Source organism: Epinephelus lanceolatus, chromosome 1 (assembly GCF_041903045.1).
Source record: "Epinephelus lanceolatus isolate andai-2023 chromosome 1, ASM4190304v1, whole genome shotgun sequence".
In the NCBI taxonomy this organism is placed as follows: Eukaryota; Metazoa; Chordata; class Actinopteri; order Perciformes; family Serranidae; genus Epinephelus; species Epinephelus lanceolatus.
The window spans coordinates 8,059,754-8,087,536 of NC_135734.1; the positions used below are offsets into that span (position 1 = coordinate 8,059,754).

Consider the following 27,783-nt stretch of genomic DNA (forward strand, 5'->3'; position numbering starts at 1 on the left):
ATCGTGTGGGCCGCACATCCTAAATATAAACTGTTGCAGGTTAAAAAGAAGCTGTCCTGACATTGAAAATATTTTAGAAAAAGACTTGTGTCCTAACCAGAGCCTTCCACTGCAGGATTTCAGTCATTTCTGTTTTAGCGAGACTATAGTTGGGAACCAGGCAAACAGTATTAACTTGTCTAATTAAAAGGCTCAGCCAAAATTACTTTGGCTGATACAGAATTGAAATCCTGGCGCCATGCCTGTGATCATGCCAAACATTTGGGCCATCCCACATGGGATAACAAGACACCATTTTAAATCAGACATCAAAAATAAAACAAGACATCTTCTGGTAAAACAAATGCAAAACCAGGAGAAACAAAAACATCAACCTTAACATTCTGAACATCAACATCGTTTAAGGAAACATGTTTATGTGCAATATTTCAAATTCATTGTACACCAAATGAAAGGGACAAAAGAAAAGCTACAAACATGAGTTTATCATCTAAAGTTTTCTTTCTCGTTTCTCAAGCCTACTGCAAGTCACCAGCTCACTTAATGTTTCATATGTGATTAGTCAACTTAGTCTTTGTGCATGATCCCAGGGCTAGCTGGGAAGCTAGCGAAGGCTAACTGGCTGTACTTCCCTCCGGTCATGCTGCAGCCAACGTTCCGCTAGCCGCTCCCAGCTAGCTCCGGTTAGTTATTCAGGTTCAAGTGGGAAGAAGCAGCGGATCTGTCTGGCAGCTAAGTGAAGCGGAGCCTGAGAAGGAAGCACCGGTTAGCCCCGGTTTCACTACAGGCAGATTCACTCGCTGCAGAGGCGAGGAAATAAAACCTAAACAGCCAATCAGAGTGATCTCTCTCACTGACAAGCTCCGCCGCCGATTCAACGTGCTCAATCGGCCGAAAAGCCGCCGACGCCGAGGGGTCGACAGTGTGGGACACACCGCAAAAACTAGGGCGACGGACGCTCACCGACGGCCGACCGTCGGCTTGGTCAGGGCTTTAACTGCTAATTCTTACAACAGCAGATGTGTAAAAAAAAATATCTTTGTGAGGTGCAGTTACTCGCCACATAAGCAGGTGGCGACATTCCCTCATTTGAGATAACTGTACCAAGTAGGCTAATACAAAGTGCCTATCTAGCACCCGCATCCTTAACAATAACAACAACAACGACACAAGGACAGAAGTCAGCTGCTATTAGTTCATTTCCAGAGAGCATTGGAAATGTATGCCTGTAAGTATGAGCACATATTTCGTTTTATGTTAAGCATGTGAAATAAAAATGGGTCATTTGTAAGGATAATATTATCGCAATGCTAATTTTTAGTAGCACATTAATGTTAATTCCTACTAAGTGTTCCCACCAAGCTAACGAACTAATTGGACACATGATTGCAGTGGTGGAAGAGGTACTCAGATTTTTTTTATTTAAGTACAAGAGAAACAAAAAGTAAAAGTGCTAATTATGCAGACTGAACTATTTCACATAAAATAAAATTACTAATGTGTTCATGTGTTTATCACTGTAATGATGAAGCTGGTAAATGTGGGGCTTTTTTTGCAGGTAGCAGTCACGTCTTATGTTTATCCATTATCATTTATTTGTTCATTATATTTTTATTATGTTCATTTTATTTTTTTGTTCATTGTATTTTTTTTATTACACCCTGTGCTTAATATAAAATGTGTGTTCACAATTACAGGCATATATTTCCTATGCTCTGCAGAAACAAACTAATAGCTGACTGCACATTGCTAGCTTGCTAGCTCCTGTCGACTTTTTCCCTGTCTTGTCCCAGTTGCGTGATGAACACTAAAGTTGACTGCCATCTCAGAAGAATCCCACAGAAATCCCATGAGCCACTGGAATCCAAACTAAATGTCAGCCTCCACTGTGCAGTCCTCTCCTGGAGTGTAGTGTTGCTTTTCATTTTACCAGCCTCCACTTTGGACATGCATGGGGTCCATGTGCCAATTACTGTGCTGAAGAAAGTAATGATTCCCTCTAACTTTTATAACTTTTATTTGACCCTGAAGAGCAACTGGGTTTTACAACAAGACGATAACATAGCCTACAAGAAGCCTACATCTGGTACATCAAAGCTGGCATGTTAATGAAGTATGTCACAAGCTCAGCAGTTACAGGCAACAGTAGTGTAAGAAACACTTTGTGAGGCAGACCTCTGCCTACAGGAAATGTCATGTAAGTCTGTCCTCTGTTTCAAACCAAAAGACAATGATTCAAAAACATATGTCCTGACAGAAACCTCTGAGAACTCCGTTCATTCTTTTCATCCACCTTCAAGTGTCTCCTGGGACAGCTCTGTTGCCTCAGGATGAAAATGTAAAGTAGTAGGTACTCAGGGGCTGGCAATGCTGCCACGACCCCGCACTGAGAGCTGCGAGACCGGGCACGATGGCCTGTGATCCCCCCCCTAAGGGACTGACAGATCTGAGGCGACATAAGCAAGGCTTTGTGTGAAAACAGAACAACAGAATGCGCCGCGTGGAGTGCACGTCCTTGCTGAGAGGAGAGAGCGAGGACATCAAGAAGAAGGGTTGATGTGGTCCCTCTCTCTCTCTCTCTCGATCTGAGCCACACTACAGGGTTTTGAATTCCCTGTCCCCTCTCGCAGCTGGAGAAAGGGCGTCCATCAAAGAAGGGCATGCGATGCAGCGTTGCCGGCCACTGATGCAACAAGCACGCTGCCTTTCATCTCCCTTACCGCTGCGGCTTTACAAAACAGATCGGAGATGCGGGGACAGGGCTGTGCAATCTGGGTTATGAGATATGTTTAGAGCACGCTATGACCTCGTGCAATCTATCTTAAAAACCCAATTGAAATGCATTACATGAGAAATGGCCCTGAACGTCAGCTGTGGCTTTTTCAATTTCATGAGTGTTACTTTTTCATAAAAGCAAGGGGGGGGGGGCAAAATATTGCTTTTGCCCAAAAGAGAAAAGGAAAAAAAAAAAAACGCAAAAAAGGTGGTGGGGGCCGCCCCTGTCAGCAAGCCAGATTATTAAAAATGGTATGGAACAGGCTCAGCAACTGGGACAGCATCTATTTGCCCTCTAGGTAGCATTGGGCTTTTAAAGAATGACTGTTTTTTTTTCTTTCAGTGTCATTGAGGACAGGCACCAGGAAATATAACATTATGTTAGGAATGGCATGTGTTCCCTATCCGGAGGGAAGGCCAATCATAAATAAAAGAGAAATAAATATAAAAAAACAAGGGAGTGCAGCCTGGCAGTCATCAGTTATCTTTGAAGGTTTAATGGAATGTAGCTGGCTGAGGGAGAGAACAAAAAGGAGAGGCAGAATAAGAAAGAAAAGGCAATAAATGAGGAGAGCACAAACAGCATAAAGGCAGAAAGGCTGGATATAACAATAACACGAGAAAGAAAAAATGCCAAGGATACCGTTACTAATAAGATCAACAGCACAGAAAAAAACAATCTCCGTCACCATAATATGGTTATGCACAGAGCACCTCCATGTGTGAGCCTGCAACATTCAGTTATACTGATTTACTTACTTGTGTAGTGCTACAGGAGAGGAGAACAAATGCTGTTTTTCATCAGCTCTGTCTGTCTGTCAGTGTAACAGCACAGTCCTTCTGCAACCATCCATTCAATATTCCTTCTCTCCTGTCACTGATGTGCTGCTACATCACTTAAGATAGCTGACTGCTCACCTTTCCTTTCATACACAGATGCACACACACTCATTAATGCCCAAAGGCACTCCATTCATAAATATACGCAATAATTGCATGCACACAAGCTGTGGTTAGCCTCCATCTGTGCTTTTTATGTAATTATCAGTTTGTTATATTTGAGTTTTTTGCATTAATGATTATGCTCCAGTCACACAAAAAAGCCACAGAATTGCCAAAAAGCAAAATGAACACTTTTGAAAAATCCTGCTGCAATGAGGAGAGAAACCAAAGGCAAAAGCAGTAAATAACACTGCACTTGATTCAAAAGACAGTCTTTACTTGCCAAAAAGGGTTTAATACACATGTATCAGTCAGAGGAACAGGCAGACAAATCCAGCAGGGAGAAGACTAACACAAGGGCAGGTCAACAAGCAGAGATATATAAAAAATAAATAAATAAATAAATAAAAACTGCTGGAACACTTGATGATGGGTACAAACACAAACTGGCACTGAGAGTGGGAAACAAATACACGGGGGGGAAGATAATGAGGGACAGGTGAAACTAATCAGGGTGAGGCAGAAAATCACAAAGGTAGGAAATGCACACAAGCACATATTTGCGATAGCTGTGACCATATAAACACATGCATCCACACGTTGCCCCTTCTTTGCCCATTGGCATGAACAATTAGTCAGCTGTCCTTTGGCTCCAGACCAATCTTTCAACAAAATCTGTGGGAAGTCAGGTAATACATTTGGAAGTAATGTGGCTTTTTTGCAATAGACCACTCCCATTGCACACATACACCTTCACACACAAACACACTCGACCTCCAGGCCAAATTTCAATACAGAAGGTACAAAATAACGGCAACCTGCCGCTTATAATGCCGACGTGAAAGAACGGCTCTTTTCGTCAGAGTCTGACACGGGAAGTAACTGATCAAGCGTAAGTATTTGACGACTTTGAAGTGAGACCAGGTTGTTTTTGTGGACTGACCAAGCAGCAACCTCCGGGGTTGAAAAATGAAGCCAGTGCAGAAGTGCAGAAGACTGTAGTTCCTCAACTGGCCACTTAAGGCTGGCTCCAAGAGTGAGTTAACACTATGGGCCCTAGGCGTTTTTGGGGTATTTTTACTGCCTTTACTTTTAAGCTCATATCACAGTCATTATAAAGGCTACATACACATGCTATATCTTGTTTTTTTTTCAGGACAATGTGGGCTATCCAGATGCCATCATTTCATGTCCTTCTATGTGCCTGTATTTTATATTAATTTTTATATCAATGAAAACAACAAATACGTGTTACTAAATTCTTACATTTTTACATGTATCTCACCATAGTAAGTTGGAAAATGACATATTCTGCCATATATGAAGAGGGGAGACTCTCTGGAATCTGGCAATATAAGAACCATGATGGTGGGACATTCTGTCACTTCACAGTTTGTGCCAGGCAGACATGATTGCCAGTATTTTTTCATTATTGCAAGAAATTCCATTTACTCATTCACAAGTCAAAATGTGTTTTATCTGAAAGAAACATGCAACATTTACATCTAAGATAATAGAAAAATAGTCAACCAAGTGCAATGATGTCCTCCAAGATAATATTTGCCACTTTGTTTGCAGTAAACAAAGTTTGTTGTTGTTTTTCAGTTTCAGTTATATACTGGGGGGACATTTTGGGCATTGGGGGGGACACATGTCCCCCTCAATGTATATGGTGACTACGGCCCTGTCATGCATGCATAATTAGGCTACAGTTGTCTGGATGCGCAAAGGTGAAGTACGCTGGTCTTGTCATACAAAGTTTGATGGCGTGACAACTGGACAATATGGAGATATTTGCATCTTGAAAGCCGGACGTGGTAAGATACGATATTCCTCACTATATGAAGTGACTGATAACAAGATCTGTATAATGGGTTATAAAGAAATTCGTCAGGCTTTTATTTTTGTGGACAATTGATCTGGATTTATAGCATGATGGGATGACAGCACAATGATGTGTGTGGCATCACTGGAAAGCTCTAGTCCTTTCATGTGATATGTGTGGCATTTCTGTGGGACCCTGCATTCGTGAGCATCCAAGAGTAATGTGTGTGCAAAGCTGTATGAAAGCTCTGTTATACATCATTTTAGTTGTACTTTATCATTGTTTTCCGCTGTGAAAACATTGGATTACCAACAAGTGCTTGGCCTCGGAAAGCTACAATTCCGCTGTTTCACGTGATATGCATGGCTTCTTGCTATGATGCACGGTCGCGGAGAAAATCAATAGAGAAGAACAGGTGTGAATTTGGACGCACTATGCGGCGTTCGGGCCCATAGGGTTAATCCCCATAGTTACCCATGGTAAAACGCACAACAGGTAGAAATAAACATGGGTACAGCCTGCTACAAAAAAACTGTTTTGGTTTTTCAGGCTAATTTGCTCATTCAGGACAACTAACCCCATATTCAAAAAGTATAGGTGTAGCTGTAACCATTGCTATTTCAGTGTGATTTCAGCTCAAGAAAGTTAACTGTAATGTTTTGGTTATCTCAAAACTCTTATTTAGTGTTTGGTTGTACCGAAAGACCCTCTAAGGAGTCGCATATTCAGTTTTCACGGTAAGTTCATTATGTTTTAATGGTTGTTAGCCTGTTTTTTCCTGAGCTAAAATGAGCATTAGCATTATCACACTTAAATGGACTACGCTAACCAAACTGCTACTTAGCATTAGGGTTAGTTCAACCCTCTCATCCAAATATTGCCACTTCTGGCTCCAAAAATCCAAGATGGCAACGGCCAAATTCTAAACTCGAGGCTTCGAACCAAATGGCTGACATCATAATGGACACGTCCATTAAGTCTATGGTTTAACCCAATTGTGGCATTGAAGGTGGAGCATGAAAAAATTGGTGGTTCGCTCTTGGGCAAGATACCGAACCCCAAATTGCCCCTGATGGCTGTGCCATTGGTGTGTGAGTGAGTGTAAAAGTTTAAATGAGTAACAGGTGACACTTTGTATGGGAGCCTCACTAGTGTATGCATGTGTGTGTGTATGGGACATCTTGGGTGAAAGTGCTTTGAATGGTTCGAAGGCTTCAAACGGGCTTTACAAGCACAAGTCCATTTACCATTTAGCAGATTCAAAAAAAAAAAGACAAATTTTGTAAGTTATGTTCTGAAGGGCACTGATGAATCAGCTGTTTGTTGTATTGTAAAATACTTGATCCTATTGTTACAAAATTATTCCTGAGACAGAATTGTTTCACAAGGTGCATCTCCATTCCATCAACGCAAACAAAGATGCCAACTGGAGAAGTAAGCTGTTATGATTCTCAGCTGCCACTTTATTTGAGTCAGTAAAGACTTCACTTGACACCCCAGTGTATTCTGGTGTCTGATTTCATATAAAACCTTGCTTATGTTGCCTCAGATGTGTCAGTCCCTCAGGGGAGAGGTAGATCACAGGCTGCCGTGTCCAGTCTCACAGCACTCTGAGTGGGGTTGAGGCAGCGCCGCCGGCCCCTCAGATACTCCCTGTTTCAAATTTCTATCCTAAGGTATCTCAGAAAACACTTGGGAGTGGAGAAAAGTACAAATGGGGGTTTTCTGTTAGGAAACAGAAGAAATGTTGTATAACAGTTGGAAACAGAGGACTTAAATAAAACTTAAATGACATTTCCTGCAGGCAGAGGCCTGAAACTGCAGAAATGTCCACCATAAATTTTACTTGATAGCCCTCATCAATGCAAAAGTCTCAAATGTAAATACAATGACTCCATGAGGCTCAGACTGGGGCAAGCGCAGAGCCAGTGATATGTAACAGGCATGGGAAGTGTTTGCAGCGCAAAGTCTGCCATCACTCTTTGCTCCTGATAATAAGCAGCTCTTTATGTCCACAAGCTGTTTGGACAAGACAGTGAGTAAACTCTTCAGCTGTGTGTGCTGCTACTGTACAAGTGCTGAGCTCTGAGAATGAAGACAGTTTTTGTCTGATGTTGTAGCTCCAGCAATCAAGAAGACAAGGACATCATTGCACCACTGTTAATCAAGTGCAGAGTGAGCATTTAACTGAGTATTCCAATCCCATGAGTATCTCAGAGGATACCGAGAGGAGCCCAGTACCCTGAGGGATAGCAATAACAATGTACACAGTGCCAACAATCACTCCTTATGCCCTTCGCAGTCATCCATGAAGTGTCCATGTTTACTGATTTGTCTTCTGGACTTTCCTTTCCTTCACCAGAACTCCCTGATGCTACACTGCTCAACAGCCAGCTCATACATCACATTTCAGAGCCTCTAACCAGCACATGAACTTTGAAAATGAGTCTGCACTTTTCAAATTTGTTAGCATGCAATGCAGGTTTGCTTTGACAAAAATAAAACAAGATATATTCACTGTGGTGGATTTCTCAACTAGACCAAGTTTGAAATCTCAAGTTGATCTTCACAGCGTTCTAAAATGGACTGAAACCAACAGAAGATAGGAAGAATATTATGCAACACTTTACTAAAGTGCTGAATGCTTTGGAGAATGTTGGGTGGGTTAGTCAATGTTCACATTAATGCAATATTATATATAAACAAGATAAGATGTTATGTGTATTAAATTATGTCAACAACACACGTGACTGGCTTAACAAACTGGCAAAGTGGGCAACTGCCTCAGGGAGACAGACCCTTGTGACCCTTGTGAAAAGAAAATAGTTACATTGTGTGTTGGATTGTGGCAATTGTGTAACTGTCCGTTTAAGGTCCTGTAATATTCATCTAAATTCTAAACTATCCAAGGCACACCTAAAGTAAATTGAAGCTGTTTTAGTACATGTACATGCACGGTCTCATTTGAAAGATAACACTGAACTTTTTTCTCCAGCTATCAGAATCACTGTAAGTGCTTCAGTTGCTGAGTTATACAAGTTTCAACACAATGAAATAAAAGTTTTTTTCATTTTTGCCTGAATATTTTCTTGATAAAAGCTGCTGCAGATAACTAGGACTGGGAGGCATTAGCTGAAAAACACAATGGGGCCGTGTCATGAAGCCTCAAATTGATCACATTCAAAGTAGATAACAATATCACAGAAAATAAACATTTTCCACATGTTTTTGTAAGGTTTTGTTCATTCACTTTTCAAGAAAAGAGGGTAAAACAATGTACTGAATGTGTGATTAAGAGTGAAAAACTAATCAACATCGACAGAAATGTCTATTTACGAGCTTACTTTATATAAAACACTCTTAGAAAACCTAAATAGATAAGAAAGACTTTTTCCTTAAGACAACATAGGAGCCATTTGTTTATAATTACTGTACATTTATGCCAGTAACCCATCCAAAAGTACAGTTGATGTCAGGAGTGTCATTAACTACAAGACCTACTAGCCATTGGGCCCATCCCTAGCACTTTGATTGTCTATAACCCAGGAAATGTGATGAATGGATGTTCCCTCAACACAGGCCCTGGGTGGCTATTGATATTCATAGCAACAGCACTGGAAGCTCCTATTGGCTCAAGTGAGGTGTCAATGGAAAAGCCAGGAGTTTGCCTCCATTACGGCAGCTGCCTGGTCGCTTTGTTTACATGCAGAACAAGAAAGACTATGGATAGTGTGTGAAGAAATATGAACGTTTAAAACAGTTTGTGGATATCTGTGGATGTAACTACGTGTTTGGACTCAATACTTAGTGGGATTTAGATCATCTGCACTATCGGCATTGTGTGTGATATTAACCAATATCTGTGTGAGCAGTGATTCTGTCAGGATAATATCGATCTATGGATTCAATTTATATTCAAATTATGCTTCATAGGTGAGATATAACTGTTTATCTCTTTGTTTTTTTGTCTGAGAAGTGTTTATTGAGCTGTTTCAGAGGTGGTATCTTGAAATGGCCAGCATAAATATCATGACAAGGAGCGTAGGGTTCGAATGATATATTGTATGAGTAAATCACTTGAAAACAATAAATACAGCAGTTGTTTTACATAACATAAACATCAAAAACACCTTAGGAGGGCCCATAGGTGGACTGTTCAGAGCAATTCAGGTGCATTACGTTTAAGGCATTCAGACTCAAATTGCTGCTGGGTGGCGCGATGGATGCAATGGACGTGATGGACTCAATGCAAATGACACAAAATATGTGAATTAAATGGCACGAAAGAAGCAAGTAGCGCAATCTCGCATCATAAGTTTATTCGCAGAGTTAAAAAATCGGAACTTCAGCAACCCATTTAGACTGCGATAGCCAATCAGCATTGAGATCCTTTCAGGGACATATGACGCCGAGGACGTACCAGCGGAAATTCATTCTTCGATTTAGAGATTTCACGTGTATCATGCAAGTTATTGGAGTGTATAAAGCGAGTCTACACAAAATATTCTAGTGTTCAAACTCAAGCAAGTAAAGTAATGCAATGTGAAAATTAGCATCCCGTTTTAATGACAATGGACCACAAAGCACAGTCACCTTAAACAATAAGGGCTTTCTTAAAGCTGTAGTTGGTGACTTTTACTAAAAATAACTTTTTGTCATATTTGCTGAAACTGTCACTTTATTCAAAGGATAATCCACAGACCTTGTTTTGAGCAGTTTCATGTAGGAACTGTTTTCTCTCTGGTGAACTATACCCACCAAGAAGGAAATGGTACTAGCTTACCCACCACCACTGAGCTAGCTAAAGTTACAGCTTAGCCGAGCAGGATACCATGAATGTTTACAATTCGTGCTGTCATGAGCTCCTTGTCCATGAGTAGATACACACTTTTATCAGCAAGGTGATATGCTTGGCAGGTGCAGTTTGGTTGAAAGAAAACAGTTCCCACATGAAACTTCTCACAACAAGGCCTTTGGATATTCTTAATTAATGAATGAATTAATCAGGTTATTATTGCTGGAAAGAGACAATGAGTTTTTAATTTTTTGGTGCTTTTAGCACCACAAGTTGAGTGCCATCTAGCTCTATTATATTGGAGACAAGGCGAACATCTCTATGGGCCATATCTCAAACACTCGGCAACTCTCACTAAAACAATCTAGATTGATAAATAGCACTACTGGTAAGAGGAAAAATACGTTCCTTTGATTTTGGGGTGAACTTTCACTTTAACGATGCTGGTTCCCCTGTATTTCTATCCTCGTGGACGACTCTACATCACCGTACATGCCTTTGTTGATGTGATTTGAGCTGATGTAATGAGCAGTCATGTATGGCACAGTCAGGACGGCTGTAAAAACCTCAGAGAGTGCCATCTCAGGGAGGTGTTTTTGATTGTTCGACAAATATATGCCAAATAAAAGTTTATGTTGTCAGTTTACTGGTTCAAGTGAATAATGGTGTTCGTGCTGAGCATATTGATTCCAGTGCTGTTTCTTGGAACTCACAGGCAGGAAATGACTGCCAGAAACTATCAGGGAAACAAGTGGTACCAAAAATAGAGCAGTATGAATTGAGCTGTTTTATTATTATGTGTCAGGAAAGGTGTTGTATTTCTCATATTGGAAGTAAAAGGAGGGGATGTGCCTTTGAATTTTCTCCTCCTTGTAATTCTGCCTCTGTGTCGGTGCTGGGTGAATTAGGAGCTCACTGCCCTCCGGTGTGATTAAACAAGGTACAAACACGAGTTTAAACATCTGCACCGCAGTTTGTGGAAGCTCAGTATTCATTTTTAGCTGCAATGTGAAAAAAAAACACACAAACACACACACACAAACACGTGCACGCACACTACAAGCGCTGATAGAAACAAACAGTTTGCATACGGCGCTTTGCAGACAAATAGTGCGACAAAATGAAAACTGCTACCCAGTGTTATCATTATTCATCTGATGATTTAGGGGCCGGGATGCGCTTTCCATTTCCCACACAGCAAAGGTTGATGGGAAATAAAATCCCATTCATCAATGACACATCTTTATCTGCGATACCTGCGGCAAAGCAAAGAGAGGAAGTGTGTGTGTGTATATGTGTGTGAATGAGTGCACAAAACCACCAATCCACAGACACACACCGCCCATGCTCTCATCCCCCCTATCGCGTGTTAATTTACAGTGGCTCTCTTATCTAGGCAGGTGGGTAAAAGCTGGCAGAGCAAGTTCTGGAGCCACACACACACTCGTCCCTTCCTCCTCCATCTTTTCATCCTTTGCTCCTCGTTTATCACGTCTAGAAGGCTTGGGAGGGGGTGGAGATAAAAACGAGGCTTGGCAAGAGGCAGTCAGACAGAATGGATAGCTTAGCGCCTGGGCCAGCTAGCCCTGATAGCACTCTCACCTGCTCTGGGGGGGTGGACATGGGAGGCACCATAGTGGGAGGTAGCCTTCGACAGATACACTGGTTTGCTGATACACTGGGGCTGACATTTTAATAAATATCAGTGAAGTCAGTCTCTGATTTGATGTAGGTGAATGGTTCTAGATTTCATGACTGATGTCAAAATCGTCAAAGCCAAAACAATTCCAAAGTGGGGTTTTGATGAGATTCCTGCCAATGGATTAGAGTTTTCCCATAGTTGTTGCTGTTGCCAATTATAAGAATTGCAGTACTTATGTAGGTACCTATATACAATTTTAATTGGGTCCAACAGTCATGGACATCTACGTATGATGATTAGGGCCACATAAGAAAAATTTATTTAAGTTCTAATTTAAATTTAGAATACTGAGAATAAAGTCAGACTTCAAGTTTTGACTTTAAAGAATCACAGTGTTTGGTTAAAATAACTTATGGGCAGAAAATCACTGTGTCATGTAATAAAATTAAACTGCACTGAGTAAGTGTTGCCTAAATTAGTTAGTTAGTTTTTGGCCACCTCAAAAAAAGGCTCACCTAAAGAAAACATCAATAAATCACTTAAAGTGCATGACAAATTTGGAATATTTTCACCTTGCCATTAGATAGCCCGTTCCTACAGGGAACTGAAGTCGCTATTTCAAACACACGAAACTTCCATCCATCCATCCATCCATCCATCCATCTTCTAACCGCTTCATCCTCTTGAGGGTCGCGGGGGGGCTGGAGCCTATCCCAGCTGACATTGGGCCAGAGGCAGGGTACACCCTGGACACGTAGCCAGACTATCGCAGGGCTGACACATAGAGACAAACAACCATTCACACTCACAGTCACACCTACGGACAATTTAGAGTTGTCAGTTAACCTAGTCTCCAACCTGCATGTCTTTGGACTGTGGGAGGAAGCCGGAGTGCCTGGAGAGAACCCACGCTGACACGGGGAGAACATGCAAACTCCGCACAGAAGGGCTCCCACACCCGGAATCGAACCGGGAACCCTCTTGCTGTGAGGTGACAGTGCTAACCACCACACCACCGTGCCGCCCACACACGACACTTCTTTCACAAAAACAATCATTTTTACCTTGCAAAACATGGAGGTTGCTGCTCTACCACTGCTTTGATTTGTTAGTGTGGAAGGTAAAGCAGAGAAAATATTTCAAATACATGTTTTATCTCATAATGGCATTTTTACATATAGCATGTGCTCTGTCTGTTGACCTGCACTTTCACTCAAAGAAAAATTTCCACACTGCTGATTTATTCCAGAGTAAATAACGTTATCCTCATCATCTTTCTCTTGGCTGCTTGCCGTCTGCCTGCTGCTGTTTGACAGTGACATGAAATTTCAAAATAACGGCGTAACGTAAAGATGATGATATGGATTGATGTTTTTACTTTGCATCAATTATATGGGATTGCTAATCACTGAATCGATATATTGATCCAGATTGATGGATCGGTACACCTCTAATAAATAAGAGGTTTGGTTTGGTCTTCCAACTCCTGAGAAAAAACATCAGGCTGTTTAGTTGATGTTCTATTGTCTTCACCATTTAATTGTCACCATTTTCTGTCTGCTGTTAAGTTGGTTCAGTGGGTTTATCAGTAGGTGTTTGCAGCAAACTGTGGCTTACCACAGGTTGATTAGATCAATGCTCCATAAAACCAAAACAACAAACTAAAAAGACTAAAAAACTGTCAAGCGCAGCAGAGTTGGCTGATAATTTTTGCATTTGCAGCTGACTTTTCACATTACATAGAGTCATTTGAAGTGCCAATATGTGTTTTGTACACAGCTAGGGTAAATTAAAGCACATATTTGAAGGTGACATACTCCATTAAACTCATTATTTTAGAGGGTTTCTGTGTTAAATCATATTATACTTTCCCGAACTGAATCTGAGTGTTTAACCATGTAAAAATATTAAATTCTTTATGCAAAACTTTCTTTTATTCTTTGTTCAAGGCACATCATCTCAAAAAACAACTGAACACTGACTTCCTCCCATCTATAACACCCTTAACCCCTATCCTCTGCCCATGCTGTGATCCAGCTATTAAGTTAACCACTGAAAAACTGTACAAAACCCATCTGCATACTTCTCAGGTTAAATCAATTACTGACCTCAAAAGCAAAGAAAACACTTTCTCTGCCATTCAGGCTGAAATTGGCATAAATCTAATCATAGGCTATCAGTGTAGTGTTGTTGTTTTTGTTGCCAGATGTCAGGAGGTTTCAGTGTGAAATTGCTGCTGTTGGATAAAAACCTTGCAGCTTTGCTTTCAAATAAGAGCCGTGCTTGAAATCATACAGCAAGTTTAATTTAGAGTTTCATGGACTTTTTTACAGGGTGACCAAACCAATCATGAGATGTTTTAGACCAATTGTAAATAATTGAACAGTAGAAACTGGAGTGGGAGAAGTTCATCTAATTTGCACAAAAAAATATGAGGAGTAAGAAAACAATTTGGTGTCAGGTTTTAGCAAATATTTCCATTTTGATTAAACAAACTTCAGTCTCATTTTGACAGTGTGGGCTGGAAACGGTCCTAATACAGTGCATGCTAGTGTTGACTGGCAGTTAGTTCACTGATTGTAAACTGAAAGGAAGAAATATCAGTTTATTTATATAACATTTGTACATACATGTGCATGCTTTGACATAATTCAAGGCATGCACCAACTATGTACCATCAATCAAACTGCAACTTTGAGACAGTACAGACAAGTTCACACTAATGTAAGTAAAAATGTTTTTCCAGGTATACCTTAGCTTTACTATTTGCTTTCTTGCTGAGAGTTAAATGAGAAGATTGACACCACTCTTGCACACTAAATATGAAGCTACAGGGAGTTGCCGGTAAGCTTACCTTAACACAAACACTCGAAATAGGGGAAACTACAGTGCCCCTCTGGGGTCACATGATGGGAAAAAAAAACTCAGTATGTAAAGGCTCACTTATGCTCAGTGTTAGAGATGGAGACAGAAGGAGCCGTCTGTCCATACTCATACTCATCTGCATTTGTGCACGTTTTCTGAGAGCTTATGGATACGGATGAAAACAGGGCAGCACCAGTGGAAATCATGGAGGCAGTGCCTCATAGTTCAAGGGAGATACTACCATAGGAGATGAAAAAAATAAATAAATAATGGAAGAATGGAACAACAAGGCTACATAACAACATACATTACTGAAGTAAGTGAAAAGAATTCTTCGTTCTCATGTTGGTGTGTAATAAACGACTGCAAAGAGTGCTGCTGTCAACAGTTCTGCCTCCATAAGGTAAAATATTACTACCTCCTCCACCGCTGTCTTGTTTATTGTGTGAAACTTATGACTCTGCCCTCTAGTGCCATCTATTGACTGTATCTATGCCTTCATAAAGTACGCATGGAAGCATAAGGGCGCTGACATTTACAATGTTTGAAATGGACGTATCTATTTTCATTCCCACGAAAAATAGGTAAAGAGGAAAAGAAAAAAATATAAGTAATATACATCTGTTGGTAGAAATGTTATTTTATATGCAAATATTTTAATAAAGTATTTCTTGTTTAAGTACATGGGATCTTGGGATTTTTTTTACCGTGGTTTTGACTTTGGTATCAAGAATCGTGTAATTTTACTGGTATCGGCACAGACTACTGAATTTTTTTTATCGTGACATCCCTAGTCCCCCCAGTGGTTCATGCCCAGGAACAAGGAACCCTTTAGTGTCTGTCTGTGATGCACAGCTGACTTCTGGGTGATAGACACAACGTGGGGTTAATGTTTTCAAATGTAGTGGTTAGGTTTAGGCAACAAAACTACTTGGCTGGGTTTATTTAAAAAAACAAAAAACAAAAAAAAAAACATGTTTTGGGTTCAAATACCATAAAACCTCAATTAATAGCCCGGGCTATTATTTGCTTAAATCACTGAAGTCAACAGGCCTATATTTGGGACAGGTGTCTATATGGAACTGTTGCTCGGCAAAGATCAGGAAATACAATCAAACTGTTTATTTGAACTTGAATGAATATTAATTGTTAAAAAATTAGGCTACAGATAATATATCAATAATAAATCATTCATTTGATCAAGCTCCGACAGACAGCACATCAGAGAGAGAGTGAATTACAGCACTCAGTGATTATGGCACCCTGTGTACCGACACAACACCACTTCATCCTGTTCAAACAATACTCACAATTTTTATGAAGAACCTTTTTGATACTTCTGAGCTGAGGACCGTAACAAATTAACAGAATCTAAATAATTTACAAAGTAATCAAGGAATGGACACATAATTTGAGGTAGCCAACAACTCAGTTTTATATGTCAGAGGAAATTTCATTAAAAAGAAAACAAAAATAGAATTGCTCTGCAACTGGACCAGGTGTCTAATTGAGACAGACATTTTTTTTTGTCAAAATGTGTAGCCACACCCCACAAGGGACTAGGCATTTAATTGGGACTACGCTTTGAATTGAAGTTTTACGGTAAGTACGTAATGTACATTGGTAACTTGCGCATAGCTAGTTTTAAACAACGTTGACTTTTACTTTAACACGGGTCTCCTGGGTCAAAGTCTGTTTGTGATTGACCAATCCAAAACCCCTTGAATCCACCCTATGTGGAATTTTTCATTCCTTATACTACATCATTTGCTCTCAGCGTGAAATATTGCGGCAGATGGGTTTACACTGGAGTCAGCCAAGTGCTTCTCATAACGATGCCAAAGGGTGCCTTCAGCGTCAGTATTACATGCTGATGGAGTGTGACACGTCAGTATCTGACGACCTGGGGAACGAGAATGTGCTGAGTATTTGCTCCTAATGCAGACTAAGTCTAAAATATATGTTTTCAAAGCCTCCAAACAAAGCCAGCCCTGAGTGAGTGTAAGTGTGCTTTTCCAGTGTCAGCTGACCTTGGACTTGGCTTGACAGTTCAAAAACGGCCACACAACCTCCTGGTTGAGAATACCTGTGGGTGAATTCCAACATGTTTGACTTTCAATGCAAAGCACACCACAGTGGAATGAGAATGCAGGTGCGCATACGCACGAAGGATGAGTGACACACTCCAGCTAAAGACGTGTGCTGTGCTGCCTAGCAATGCTGTGCTTGGCATATTAACCAGAGCATTACTGTTTAAAACAGCAGGTAGGGGAGCAGCAGGTCCCTACTTCATCATGCTATTCAAGGGCCCTATTAGGCTACAATTACTAAATGGCAAGGCTTGTAAATCATACATCATTCATGTGGAGCACTCTGAGAAAGCACAAGAACACTCCTCTTCACCAACGGCCACTGCAACACAGTGAGCTGCTGAGAAGTGGAGCGAAAAGGAAAGGGAACAAAAAAAAGGACGATAAAAGAGTAGAAACAAAATGTACGGAAAATTAAAGAAAATAAAAATAGTACAAAGGAAAGAAATGGAGAACAGAGAATGGGAAGATAGGGAATTGAAAAAAGCAAAAGGGTTCAAGTTTTGATAAAAATGTGTCTGGATTTTTACAAAATGGGCCATTTATGATCCTCAGAGGAGGAATCCTGTTGTTGTTGGTGATCCCTTATATGTCACCCAAAGCCATCATTATACCACTACGACACAAATAAGTGTCAGAATCTAACAGGCAGCCTGTCAGAACATTAACTGAGATTTGATTTGACCTTCCAGAGGATGAGTCCTGTCCATTTTAAACTCTTCATGAGGTTTCATAGCTTTCTAGTGCCACCCTTAAGACAAAATGTAAGCTACATAATACATCTCATGACTGAAAAGACATATTGACATTCAACTGAGATTTTTATGATAGCAATTAATTTACATGCTCGCTCTCCTCTTCTGTGTATCTAACGTTACCTTGCCAACACCTACATCTGTAATGAGGACATAATGGAGGAGGGGGGAGAGGGAGGTGGAGTTGCAGGAGGAGGAGGAGGAGGAGGATGGGACTTTGGAGGAAGGCGGGAGTTGTGGATGTTCAAATTTTTTCGAAGTGCTGTGTGAAATGCAAGAACGGTAAGAGTTGATTTAAATGTTGCTGTTTGAGTAGAGGAAAACTCTGCTAGCCACTAGACTTCTTTATGTGTTAAGTGTCACTGGCTTATGCTAATTATGTTAGCATGTTGTGATTGTAGTAAAACCAACCATACATCATAGCTGGTTGTGGTGTCATTGCAACCCCATAGGAATGCCTGTTTTAATTATTTATTATTACTACTAATTAGGCTACTTAATTTACTTTAATGTTCCAAGGTGTTCACTGTCTGTGAGGCAGGGCTCTTGTTGTTCTTGGTTTGTGTGGGTTCACCAAACCAAATTGCTGTATGTTGAAACAGCGGTTAAGTCTTGAATCTTGAATTTCAAAAGGTCATATAAATCACACTCACAATCAGAACATATTATTCCACCTACCACTGGTGGCAGCTCAGCGTGCAGATAGTTTTGCTTTTATTTGCAGATTCTTTTAAATATGTGCTGTTGAGGTTTCCACTCAAATATAGCAGAGGAACCTTGTTGTCTCTGGGCTCACTGCACCCACTGTCTGCAATGTGTACCTAAGTGTGTGTGAATGCGTGCATGTGTGTCCATATATTAGTTTTCCATTCTCTCCCTGCAGAGATAACATTGTGCAATGTAGCAGGCAGGCAATAAAGTTGAACCAGGGGCAAGACAGCAATCAAACTGTGCTCCTATCTCACTGCTGATGCTGTGGTTGTATGAACCAGCATTAGAGGCCATGCTGAGAGAGCTTTACAGTCTGATACTCCAGTCACTCACTGCCAGGCATTAGTAATGCACTGTAGAGAGCTTTTTGTCCGACCACAGATACACAAAACAACTTAAAAATTTTTCTTTTCATTTTAGCCTTTATATAAACATAATCATATAAAGTTCCCCTGCCAATAAATTTGCAGGTGGGCAGCAGTGTTTTGGAGAGAAATAGTGTTGGTGTGAAAATATTTCAGATGAAATTTAAAAACAAAACAAAACAGATTTTTCACAGTTTCAGATGTGTTCCTGCCCTGGAAACAATCAGCAACAAACACATATTCAGAAAAATATTAAATAAAGACATGTTTAGTGACTTACAGTAGAGACTAATTTGGTGAAATTCTCACAAATAATAGATGATAAAACTACATGAATAATTCATTCATTCATTCATTTCCATAACCACTTATCCTGAATTACATGAAAGATGTTGGTTAATAAATGCAAAGCACATGTGCATTCATAAACTTCCACCCTATAAGCCACTAAATCATAAGCCTAGCACGTCAACTTTAACAATCCAACCACACATGCAATGTGAATGTTTAACAAAATATCTTTTTTGCCAAACAGCAAAGGAGTAATTGTTAATCTAAGGTGTTTCAAAGCACACTTAATGTATTATTTATTCAGTCACTGTGTCTGTTCATGTGCCAGCCGAAATGTTGTTGTAGTAATGTAAAAAGCGCCAACAGATGGCAGGAGCTACATTTGAAGTACCGTATGTAAACATAAAACTCACTGGTTTCTCCACAACAAGTTCCTACAAATGTTTCACAATAAAAGCCTATTTAGAAGATGGAGGGATTCTCTCAGCTGAGGTTATAAGAGGCTTTTAATTTGAAACAAGTTCAGGAAGTGTTGAGTTTGAAATGATGGCGCGATGTATTAACTTTATGAAGGCAATGGGAGCGGATATAAAGTAAAAATATAAAAACACAGAGGGATGAATAAATAATATATAATGTAGTCTGTTTCAAATGAAGCTGGGAGCCTCTGCAGTTTTGGTGAGTAAAAGCCCTGCCACTATTTTTTAATTTTCTTGCTTTAAGTCATCTGGTGATTTTTTTTTTTTTTTTAATACAAGCCCTATATTCTACTGTAGCCTTTAAAATGTATGTTTTTTTTTACCAAATTGTGTGGCTTCACTTTAACCTGTGTCTTGATCTGTGTCAACACTGGATAATAATAATAAAAAAAGTTTTATGGCATTCATTTTATTATTACATATTTAGCAGCAGATACCTAAGGCTCAGGGATCGGAATCGATATCAGGAAGGAAAAAGTGGTATTGGTACATCTCTAATAATAGGTCCCCTTTATAATGAAAAACAAAAAACCTGTCCCTGTCACTAGGTAGCAGATATGTGTTCTTGATAAGGAAGACATAGATGAAGAGAACTGTATGTTATTGTCAAGATTATGTCCAGAGATCACGAAAATTTGAAAGAAAAGGAAAAAAAATTCATTTATAGTGATGCATCTAACCCAAGTGAGCATTCATCTAGTGTTGTAAATTTTAATCTCCATATTTGTTTGAATGTATACTATTTACAATCACATAGAAGGACACATTTTAACAGCAGGCCAGCTGTGCACCGAGTAGCAGACTCTCTCAGTTATGCCTTTAATTAGCATTTAAGTTAATCAGTGCTTGAAGTGGGGAAAAAAGTGCCAGTACTTTTCTTATTCACATGTTGGCATGTGTATGGGAGGGCTGTTTTAATGCGCACTACAGTTGTAACGTCAGCTCATTTGACCACTGAGATGTGAGTGATAGCTGGCTTGACCACAGTTATTTTTAGAACATGCTCTGTGAGTGACTCATTGGTTCCTTGTGGGTGACCAGGTGCTCATGGACACCATGTTGACCACCTCTGGCCCAGAGAATGAGATATGGAAAGGGCAGAAAAGTGTACCGGCAGCATGTGAAAGTCACTGTGCACTAGAGAGTAAAATGCAAAAGTGCTAGTACTGCATACCGGTGAGTACCAGTCCACTTCAAGCACTGGAGTTAATTAACTGGAAGTGTACCAATTGAAAACTGTCTCAATTTTCTTTATAATTAGTACCAAATAACAAAGTGTATTCCAGGACCCTTCCTAAGAAGTTACGGCTGCTTTACAGGTCCTATCTAGGAAATGATTATTATTAAACAATGTTACCCAAGGCAAAACTGTAAGTTTCTATTTTTCAGAGATTTCACAAAGAGACTGGACAAAAGATCCTTATAGGCTTGCAACACCTATGACTGCATATAGCAATTTGCTTCTCATTTGTTTGCAAATTAACATTGTCGCAATGACAACTCATTATTTGAAGAGAAAATTCTGTGTACTTCAATCATATCAAGAACTAAATTGGAAGCTGAATTAAATAAAAAAGAAATTATTTTAAAAAATCTAACATAAATACATGAATCAAATTTGCAAGTATGCATTAAGAATCTCAAAGTAACATTAATATAAAAACACTGTTAATCCTGAGTCCATTGTTTTCGTCTTTTTATTGATGCATTAAAATTTTTATGTTATTAAATGAAATTATCAAATGAAATCATAAAGTCAACTTGAAAACGGCTTTTAAAATTCCCCTCATATTATAGTTAATCTCTGTGAAAGTCTTCAATTGATCTGTTCTCACACCTCAGGCATCATAACATAATCATGTTTTGTTATTTGGACATGAAATGATTAAATTTGGACAAAAATCAGCATCAAATCTCATCTTTCAGCAGCTTCACTGCAGGAATATCAGTATCAGTTGCGGCCTTAAAGGACAGATCAGCTGAGCCATACTGCCAATATTGAATCTGGCACAAGGCACAGGTGGGAATGTATGTGTGTGAATGTGGGTGTATGTGTGTGGAAATAGTATAGTTGACTGAGAGGCTCAGTCAATATGTGAAAACAGGCTTGAATTTCAGTGGAACTTCATAAAAGTGCTACATGGAAACTTTTCTTCGCTGATGTCTCACTGCTAAATCAATTGTGATGGCATATTATAAATCTAGCAATTTAAAAACAGCAGTCTCAGAAAACTTCATGCATTCATATAGGAGGTTTTGTGTTTTCAGCAGAATCTTTGACTTCTTCTGCAGCAGACAGGTAAGCAATATTTCTGAACTAAGTAGTGAGGACGGACAAATGCATCATTTCCATATGGGGCTATCTCACCAACCACTAACACAAAGGCACCTTTATGCAACTTTGTGGAAAGGTTTGGGGGGGAAAATACTTTCGAGTGGAAGGAGAAGATTACAATATCAAGCTGAACTGTCAGCACGCTGATCTACCAAATGTCAAACAATACATATTCATCTGTTTGGCCAGCCACAGCAAAGAGGCAGTGCTCTAGGAGAAGTCCAAACAGAGATGGCTGACATTTCAGCATTCAAGAGTGACAGCTGCACATAAACAACTTGCAAATACACACACACACACACACACACACACACACTCATATTTACTGTACACATACAGATGCATTGAGTTTAGTTGGTTGACGTTGAAGGATGATCCTAAAGGAGTCTCTTAATGCCAAACGGGCAGTTTGAGAAATGAGGTCTGGTCTTCACAGCCAAGATTCACTTGCTTTTGAGTAAAACCACCTGTATAATCTTTTTCTTGAATCTGTCTCCAGAACATTAATATCGAAAGTATTTTTAGAGTGTTGTCTACCAACATAATTACATAGTTGTTTGCCCATTTCACGGACGTGAAATCACAGTGACTCTGACTTTTAAATACTAAAATCTAAACAGTTCTCCATTGAGTCCAAGTTGATGTTTGTACTGAATTTGAAGAAATTCCCTCAAGAAGTGAGATACTGTGTTCACAAGAATGAGATTGAAAAGGTCATAGTGACCTTGACCTTTGACCACCAAACTCTAATCAGGTCATCCTTGACTGTAAGTGGATGTCTGTGTCAAATCTGAAGAATTTCTCTCAAGGTCTTCTTGAGATATCACATTCATGAGAAGGAGATGGACGTCAGGTCACAGAAACCTTGACCTGTGACCACCAAAACTAATCAGTTCATCATTGAGCCCAAGTAGACATTTATACCAAATTTTAAGAAATTTCCTCAATGTGTTCTTGAGATATTGTGTTCACAAGGATGGGAAGTACGGACCTACGTATGGTCATACACATGTGCGGATGGACAATCAAAAAACAGCCTGCCTGCTGGTTGTCATTATTTGGTAAATGCCCTCTTGGCACGTTTGAAGTACAGTTTTCCAGTGAAAGGTTCTTGAGCTCCAAAATTGGGCATATTTGTGGGGCTGTTTGCCTTGATAGACAGGTCTCTCGGCCTTTTACACTTAGCTTTGGCTGCTCATCCTGCAGCAGCTCTTATTTTCTGGCTCCAGTAACTGGCAAGGGCTATCCAAACTCCAGACTAACAGAGCTTTCCTCAGAGGCTTATTGATTGGGTCTCAAAATCTACACCCTTATCTTTACTCATGTCAAAGAAATGTATATACTCGCTCTCAGATATGGTTCATTCTTTGGTATGTCAAGGCTTGGTATTTTGTGCTTACCTCCACAGGGTAGCGGCGGCCATTAATGCTGTGTTCAGAGCCTTCAGATCCGTTGTTTGGACCCCAATGGAACTCCACTTTTTCGGCCTTAAACCTCCCTGGTAGACCTGCTCCCCGAACAAAGTAATCATCCTTCAACATAATGGCCACTGGAAGAAAGACAGAAGGCAAGAGAAAAAAGAAAAAGAGCAAGAAAGTCATTCATCACCAAACATTGTTTTCAACATACATTGAGTACAAATGTTATCATTCCTCTAAAATAGACAGAAGGCAGAAAATTGGTGTCTGTTGTTGATGTGATGGCAAACTTCAAAGATGGCACAAAAACCTAATCAAAGGGGTGTGAGGACACATACACAGTGTGAAACCTCTTTAAGGTCTTAAGAGCCACAGACAGAAGAATGCATTCTGAGGACATGCTAAAGTTAGATAAGTGTTTATCTTTTAAATTTGCTCTGAGGAAGACGTGCCCACACAAGACCATTTCTGTCATTTTCCATCAGCCCCTAACGCAAGTTCTCAAATGAGGGGCTAATTTGCCAAGAAAAATCATTCTCTTCATCCACTGCAAACTGCCCTTACCAGGTCCTTTGTTATTATTCCATCAAACCTTTCTGAAATATATCAAGAATTAAGAGGGGGCCTTATTTTCACATCCACAAATGGCTTTGGAAGGATTCCTGTGTTCCATTAACCAGTGCAGCCAGACTTCATCACACAGTTCTGTCTCATTTATAGAGGAAGCACTTGAGTAAAGAGAGTGACCTGGTTCATCATTTTATCGACGCTGGCCACAACTCTGAGTCATCAAGTATCACATACACCTGATAAGACATTAACAGACCCAATTTACATACTCTACGTTTATGAAATGTTGCTATCAAATAACATGAAATGGCACAGGTAAAATAGTGATCTGAGGTTGCCATATCTCCTTGAATTCTTCAAAGAATACTTTACTAAAGCTTGAGTCTAATTTGTAAATTGTAGCTTTGTTTATCATTTTTAACAATTATGATAACACTGTGATCAGCAAAGTGGTTGTTGAAATCTTGGGAAAGAGGGACACAGCTAGAATTAACTTTATTTAGAGCAAGAAACACAAGCAGTCACATGATCAGGAAGGTTTTAAACACAGCAACAGTTTATCCAGATCACTTCATTTGGAGGCAAAACTGGAAGTGAGCACACCTGAAATTTGACTTCTCAGACATTGAAGACCTCCTATCTTATCTTACCTAAAGAAATCCTCACTATAATTGGATATCTGATTCTTCATGTGGCACTCATCCATTCATGCCTGTATCTTTGTTTAGAATCTACCCGTAAACTACTTGAGATGGACATGCCATAATATCGACTCTCAATTGTCACTGGCTAGTTAGCTCACAATCCGGGTCCAATTCGGGTGTTCAATTTCAGCAACAGTGAGTAAGAGGCACTCATCGTGTCTGTGGAAGATGTCAATCAAATTCAGAATTAATTATAAATTACTTTGATTATTAATCATGATCAACTAAATCATGTTGTCAGTCAATATGCAGTGGCATGCAAAAGTTTGGGCACCCAAGGTCACCCCCCTTGGCAAGTATTACAGCTTCTAAACACTTTTTGTAGCCAGGTAAGGGTCTTTCAGTTCTTGTTTGGGGGATTTTCCATCATTCTTCCTGCAAAAGGCTTCTAGTTCTGTGAGATTCTTGGGCCATCTTGCATGCACTGCTCTTTTGAGGTCTATCCACAGATTTTTAGTGATGTTTACGTCAGGGGACTGTGAGGGCCATGGCAAAACCTTCAGCTTGCTCCTCTTGAGGTAGTCCATTGTGGATTTTGAGGTGTGTTTAGGTCCATTGTCCTGTTGTAGAAGCCTTTCTCTCCTCATCTGTGGCTTTTTATGGATGGTTTGATGTTTGCTTCCAGAATTTGTTGGAATTTCACTGAATCCATTCTTCCCTCGATCTGTGAAATGTTCCACATACATACCACTGGCTGCAACACAAGCCCAAAGCATGATCGATCCACCTCCATGATTAACAGTTGGACAGGTGTTCTTTTCATGAAATTCTGCATCCTTTTTTCTCCAAACATACTTTTGCTCTTTGCATCCAGAAAGTTCTATTTTAACTTCATCAGTTCACAGGAATTGTTTCCAAAAAGCATCACGCTATTTTTGATGTTTGGTTTTTCTTCTGATGACTCTTCCATGAAGGTCATAGTTGTACAGGTGTCACTGCACAGTAGAACAGTGCACCACCACTCCAGAGTCTGATAAATCTTTCTGCAGGTCTTTCGCAGTCAAACAGGGGTTTTGATTTGCCTTTTTAACAATCCTACGAGCAGCTCTTTGGGAAAGTTTTCTTGGTCTTCCAGACCTCAACTTGACCTCCGCAGTTTTTGTTAACTACAATATCTTAATGGCATTACGAACTGAAGAAACAATACCTGAAAAAAACCCTTTAATATCCCTTTATAGCCTTCTCCTGCTTTGTGGGCGTCAGTCATTTTAGTTTTAAGAGTGCCAGGCAGCTGTTTAGAAGAGCCCATGGCTGCTGATTGTTGGGACAATATTTCAGGGGTCAGAATATTTTTAAAGCTTTGAAATTTGCATTTTCCCTAATGATGACTGTGAACAAGCCAGAGTTCAAACAAGATAATTATGGCCTGAGACCCTGGTAGAAGTTGTCAGAGAGCTCAAATGTCTTGGGGTGCCCAAACTTTACTTATTTAACTCTTCACAGTACATACAGTTTTGACCAGGGGGGCCCCCTGGTCCCCCTGTTGCATACCACCATATACATATTAATTTATTCAGGAAAATAAAATCATCATCATACAGTTTAGGAAGCATTTCATTATATATTAGTGTTCATGTTGTTCCCAATATTCATTGTCATAGTCATTCAGACCTAACAACAGTGCTGTTGCCATTTTTAGCAGTTCCTTTGAATTTAGGACAGGATCTATGCCACCCTAACCTAGGATTCCTAACTTGGAAATCTCTAAATTAGTTTGAATCTGTAATAGCTAAATTCCCATCCTAAGTTAAGAGTTTCTTCCTAAATGCAGTTAGAAAACATGTTTATGTAAAACCCAAAATCTTAAATGTCATTCTGAACTGAGATAAGGTAGGATTTCAGACTTTTTCTATAATGAGGCCCCTGGACTGTTCAAAACATTGCCATGGGCAACCACAATCTCAATTTTTATCAGCATTTGAAGTCCATTACAAATCAACAGCACACAAACATTAGCTGTCTGGTGGCCTGAGCTTACTTCCTATCTAAACATAACAAGTTAGTGTGGAGGAGCTGAGGGAGCAGAACTCTGCTCGATAAGAGTAAAATAATTAAATGAGATCAATCTTAGCAACTTTGGATGTCAGTAAGGGATCACATTTTGCCCCAGTACACTGTCTAAAGTAACAGTATGCTTATTTTAGATATTATGTTCTATTATTGAAGAAGCCCAGGCCGGCACAGTAGTACAGTGGTTTATACTAGTGTCTCACAGCCGGAGGGTTCCAGGTTAGATCAGGTTTGTCAGTGTGGGTTTTCTCTGGGTTCCCCAGCTTCCTCTTACAGTCCAAAGGTAGGTTAAATGGTCACCTTAAATTACCCACATGTTTGAATGTGAGCATGAATGGTTGGTTGTGATAGTCTGCCAACCTGTCCAGGATGTACCCAGCCTCTCACCCAATGTCAGCTGGGATAGACTCTAGCCCCGAATACCTGAATCAACCCTGAATAGAACAAGTGGTTATGTATAATGACCCAAAGAAGCTCAGCTTGGTGCAAACATCACTCATCTTTTCCTCCTACACCCTTACGTCATACCTTTTGCTGCTGCCTGTTAAAGCTATAACATATTTTCAGGATTGATACACTGAAGGTGGTGCATTCTGTAGATCTGCTGATTTGGCTTCTGATCATGAACTGCAAAACTCTGACTTATTTCTGTAGTTGCAAGTTGTTATTTAGCATCTTCCCATGTTCCTTGTTTTTCTCCCTTTGCCCATCAGGCCAAATCGCTCTCTAAGCTCTATAACCAAATTATGTTTGGATAAATTACTTTGTAAATTGATGGAACTGCAGATATTCTTCTTTACAGGCTGGTTGATACAGACATGTGAGTATTGTAGGTGCTTTAGTTGATCTAAGGTATGTACAGTTTGGATCACATGGTCTATGTAAATTAACCAACAATTAATAAGAAACTATTTTGAAAATGGTGTGAACTTTTTTATTTCCATCCTATCCATAACATTTTGTTGACTCTATATTCAAGGTCAAGAAGTTAAAGTTGAGCTGTGAAGAATTATCTCTCTGATTTAAGTTTGTTCTGCAGGAGGCAGGGGGTTATCCACCCCCTCCCTGCCTACCTCCATAGCTCCTTCACAGCATTCAGCAGCGTCTCCACCAGGTGATCCCTCCACAGATAAAACGCTCATCTGTCATTTAGAAACAGTGCAGAATCCATGCATAATTTGTGCCGCAAATGCAGGGACATTTGTCTTGTT

General features: G+C 39.9%; 1 protein-coding gene across 1 annotated transcript in view; it reads right to left on the reverse strand.

Annotated features, from left to right (window-relative positions):
- The window catches only part of LOC117256754 (receptor-type tyrosine-protein phosphatase gamma-like), a 621,431-nt gene that overhangs the window by 211,120 nt on the left and 382,528 nt on the right, over positions 1-27,783 (reverse strand). The window contains exon 4 of the mRNA XM_033626372.2: positions 23,271-23,419. Coding sequence (XP_033482263.2) covers positions 23,271-23,419 — 149 coding nt within the window. The remainder of the gene's footprint in view (positions 1-23,270; positions 23,420-27,783) is intronic.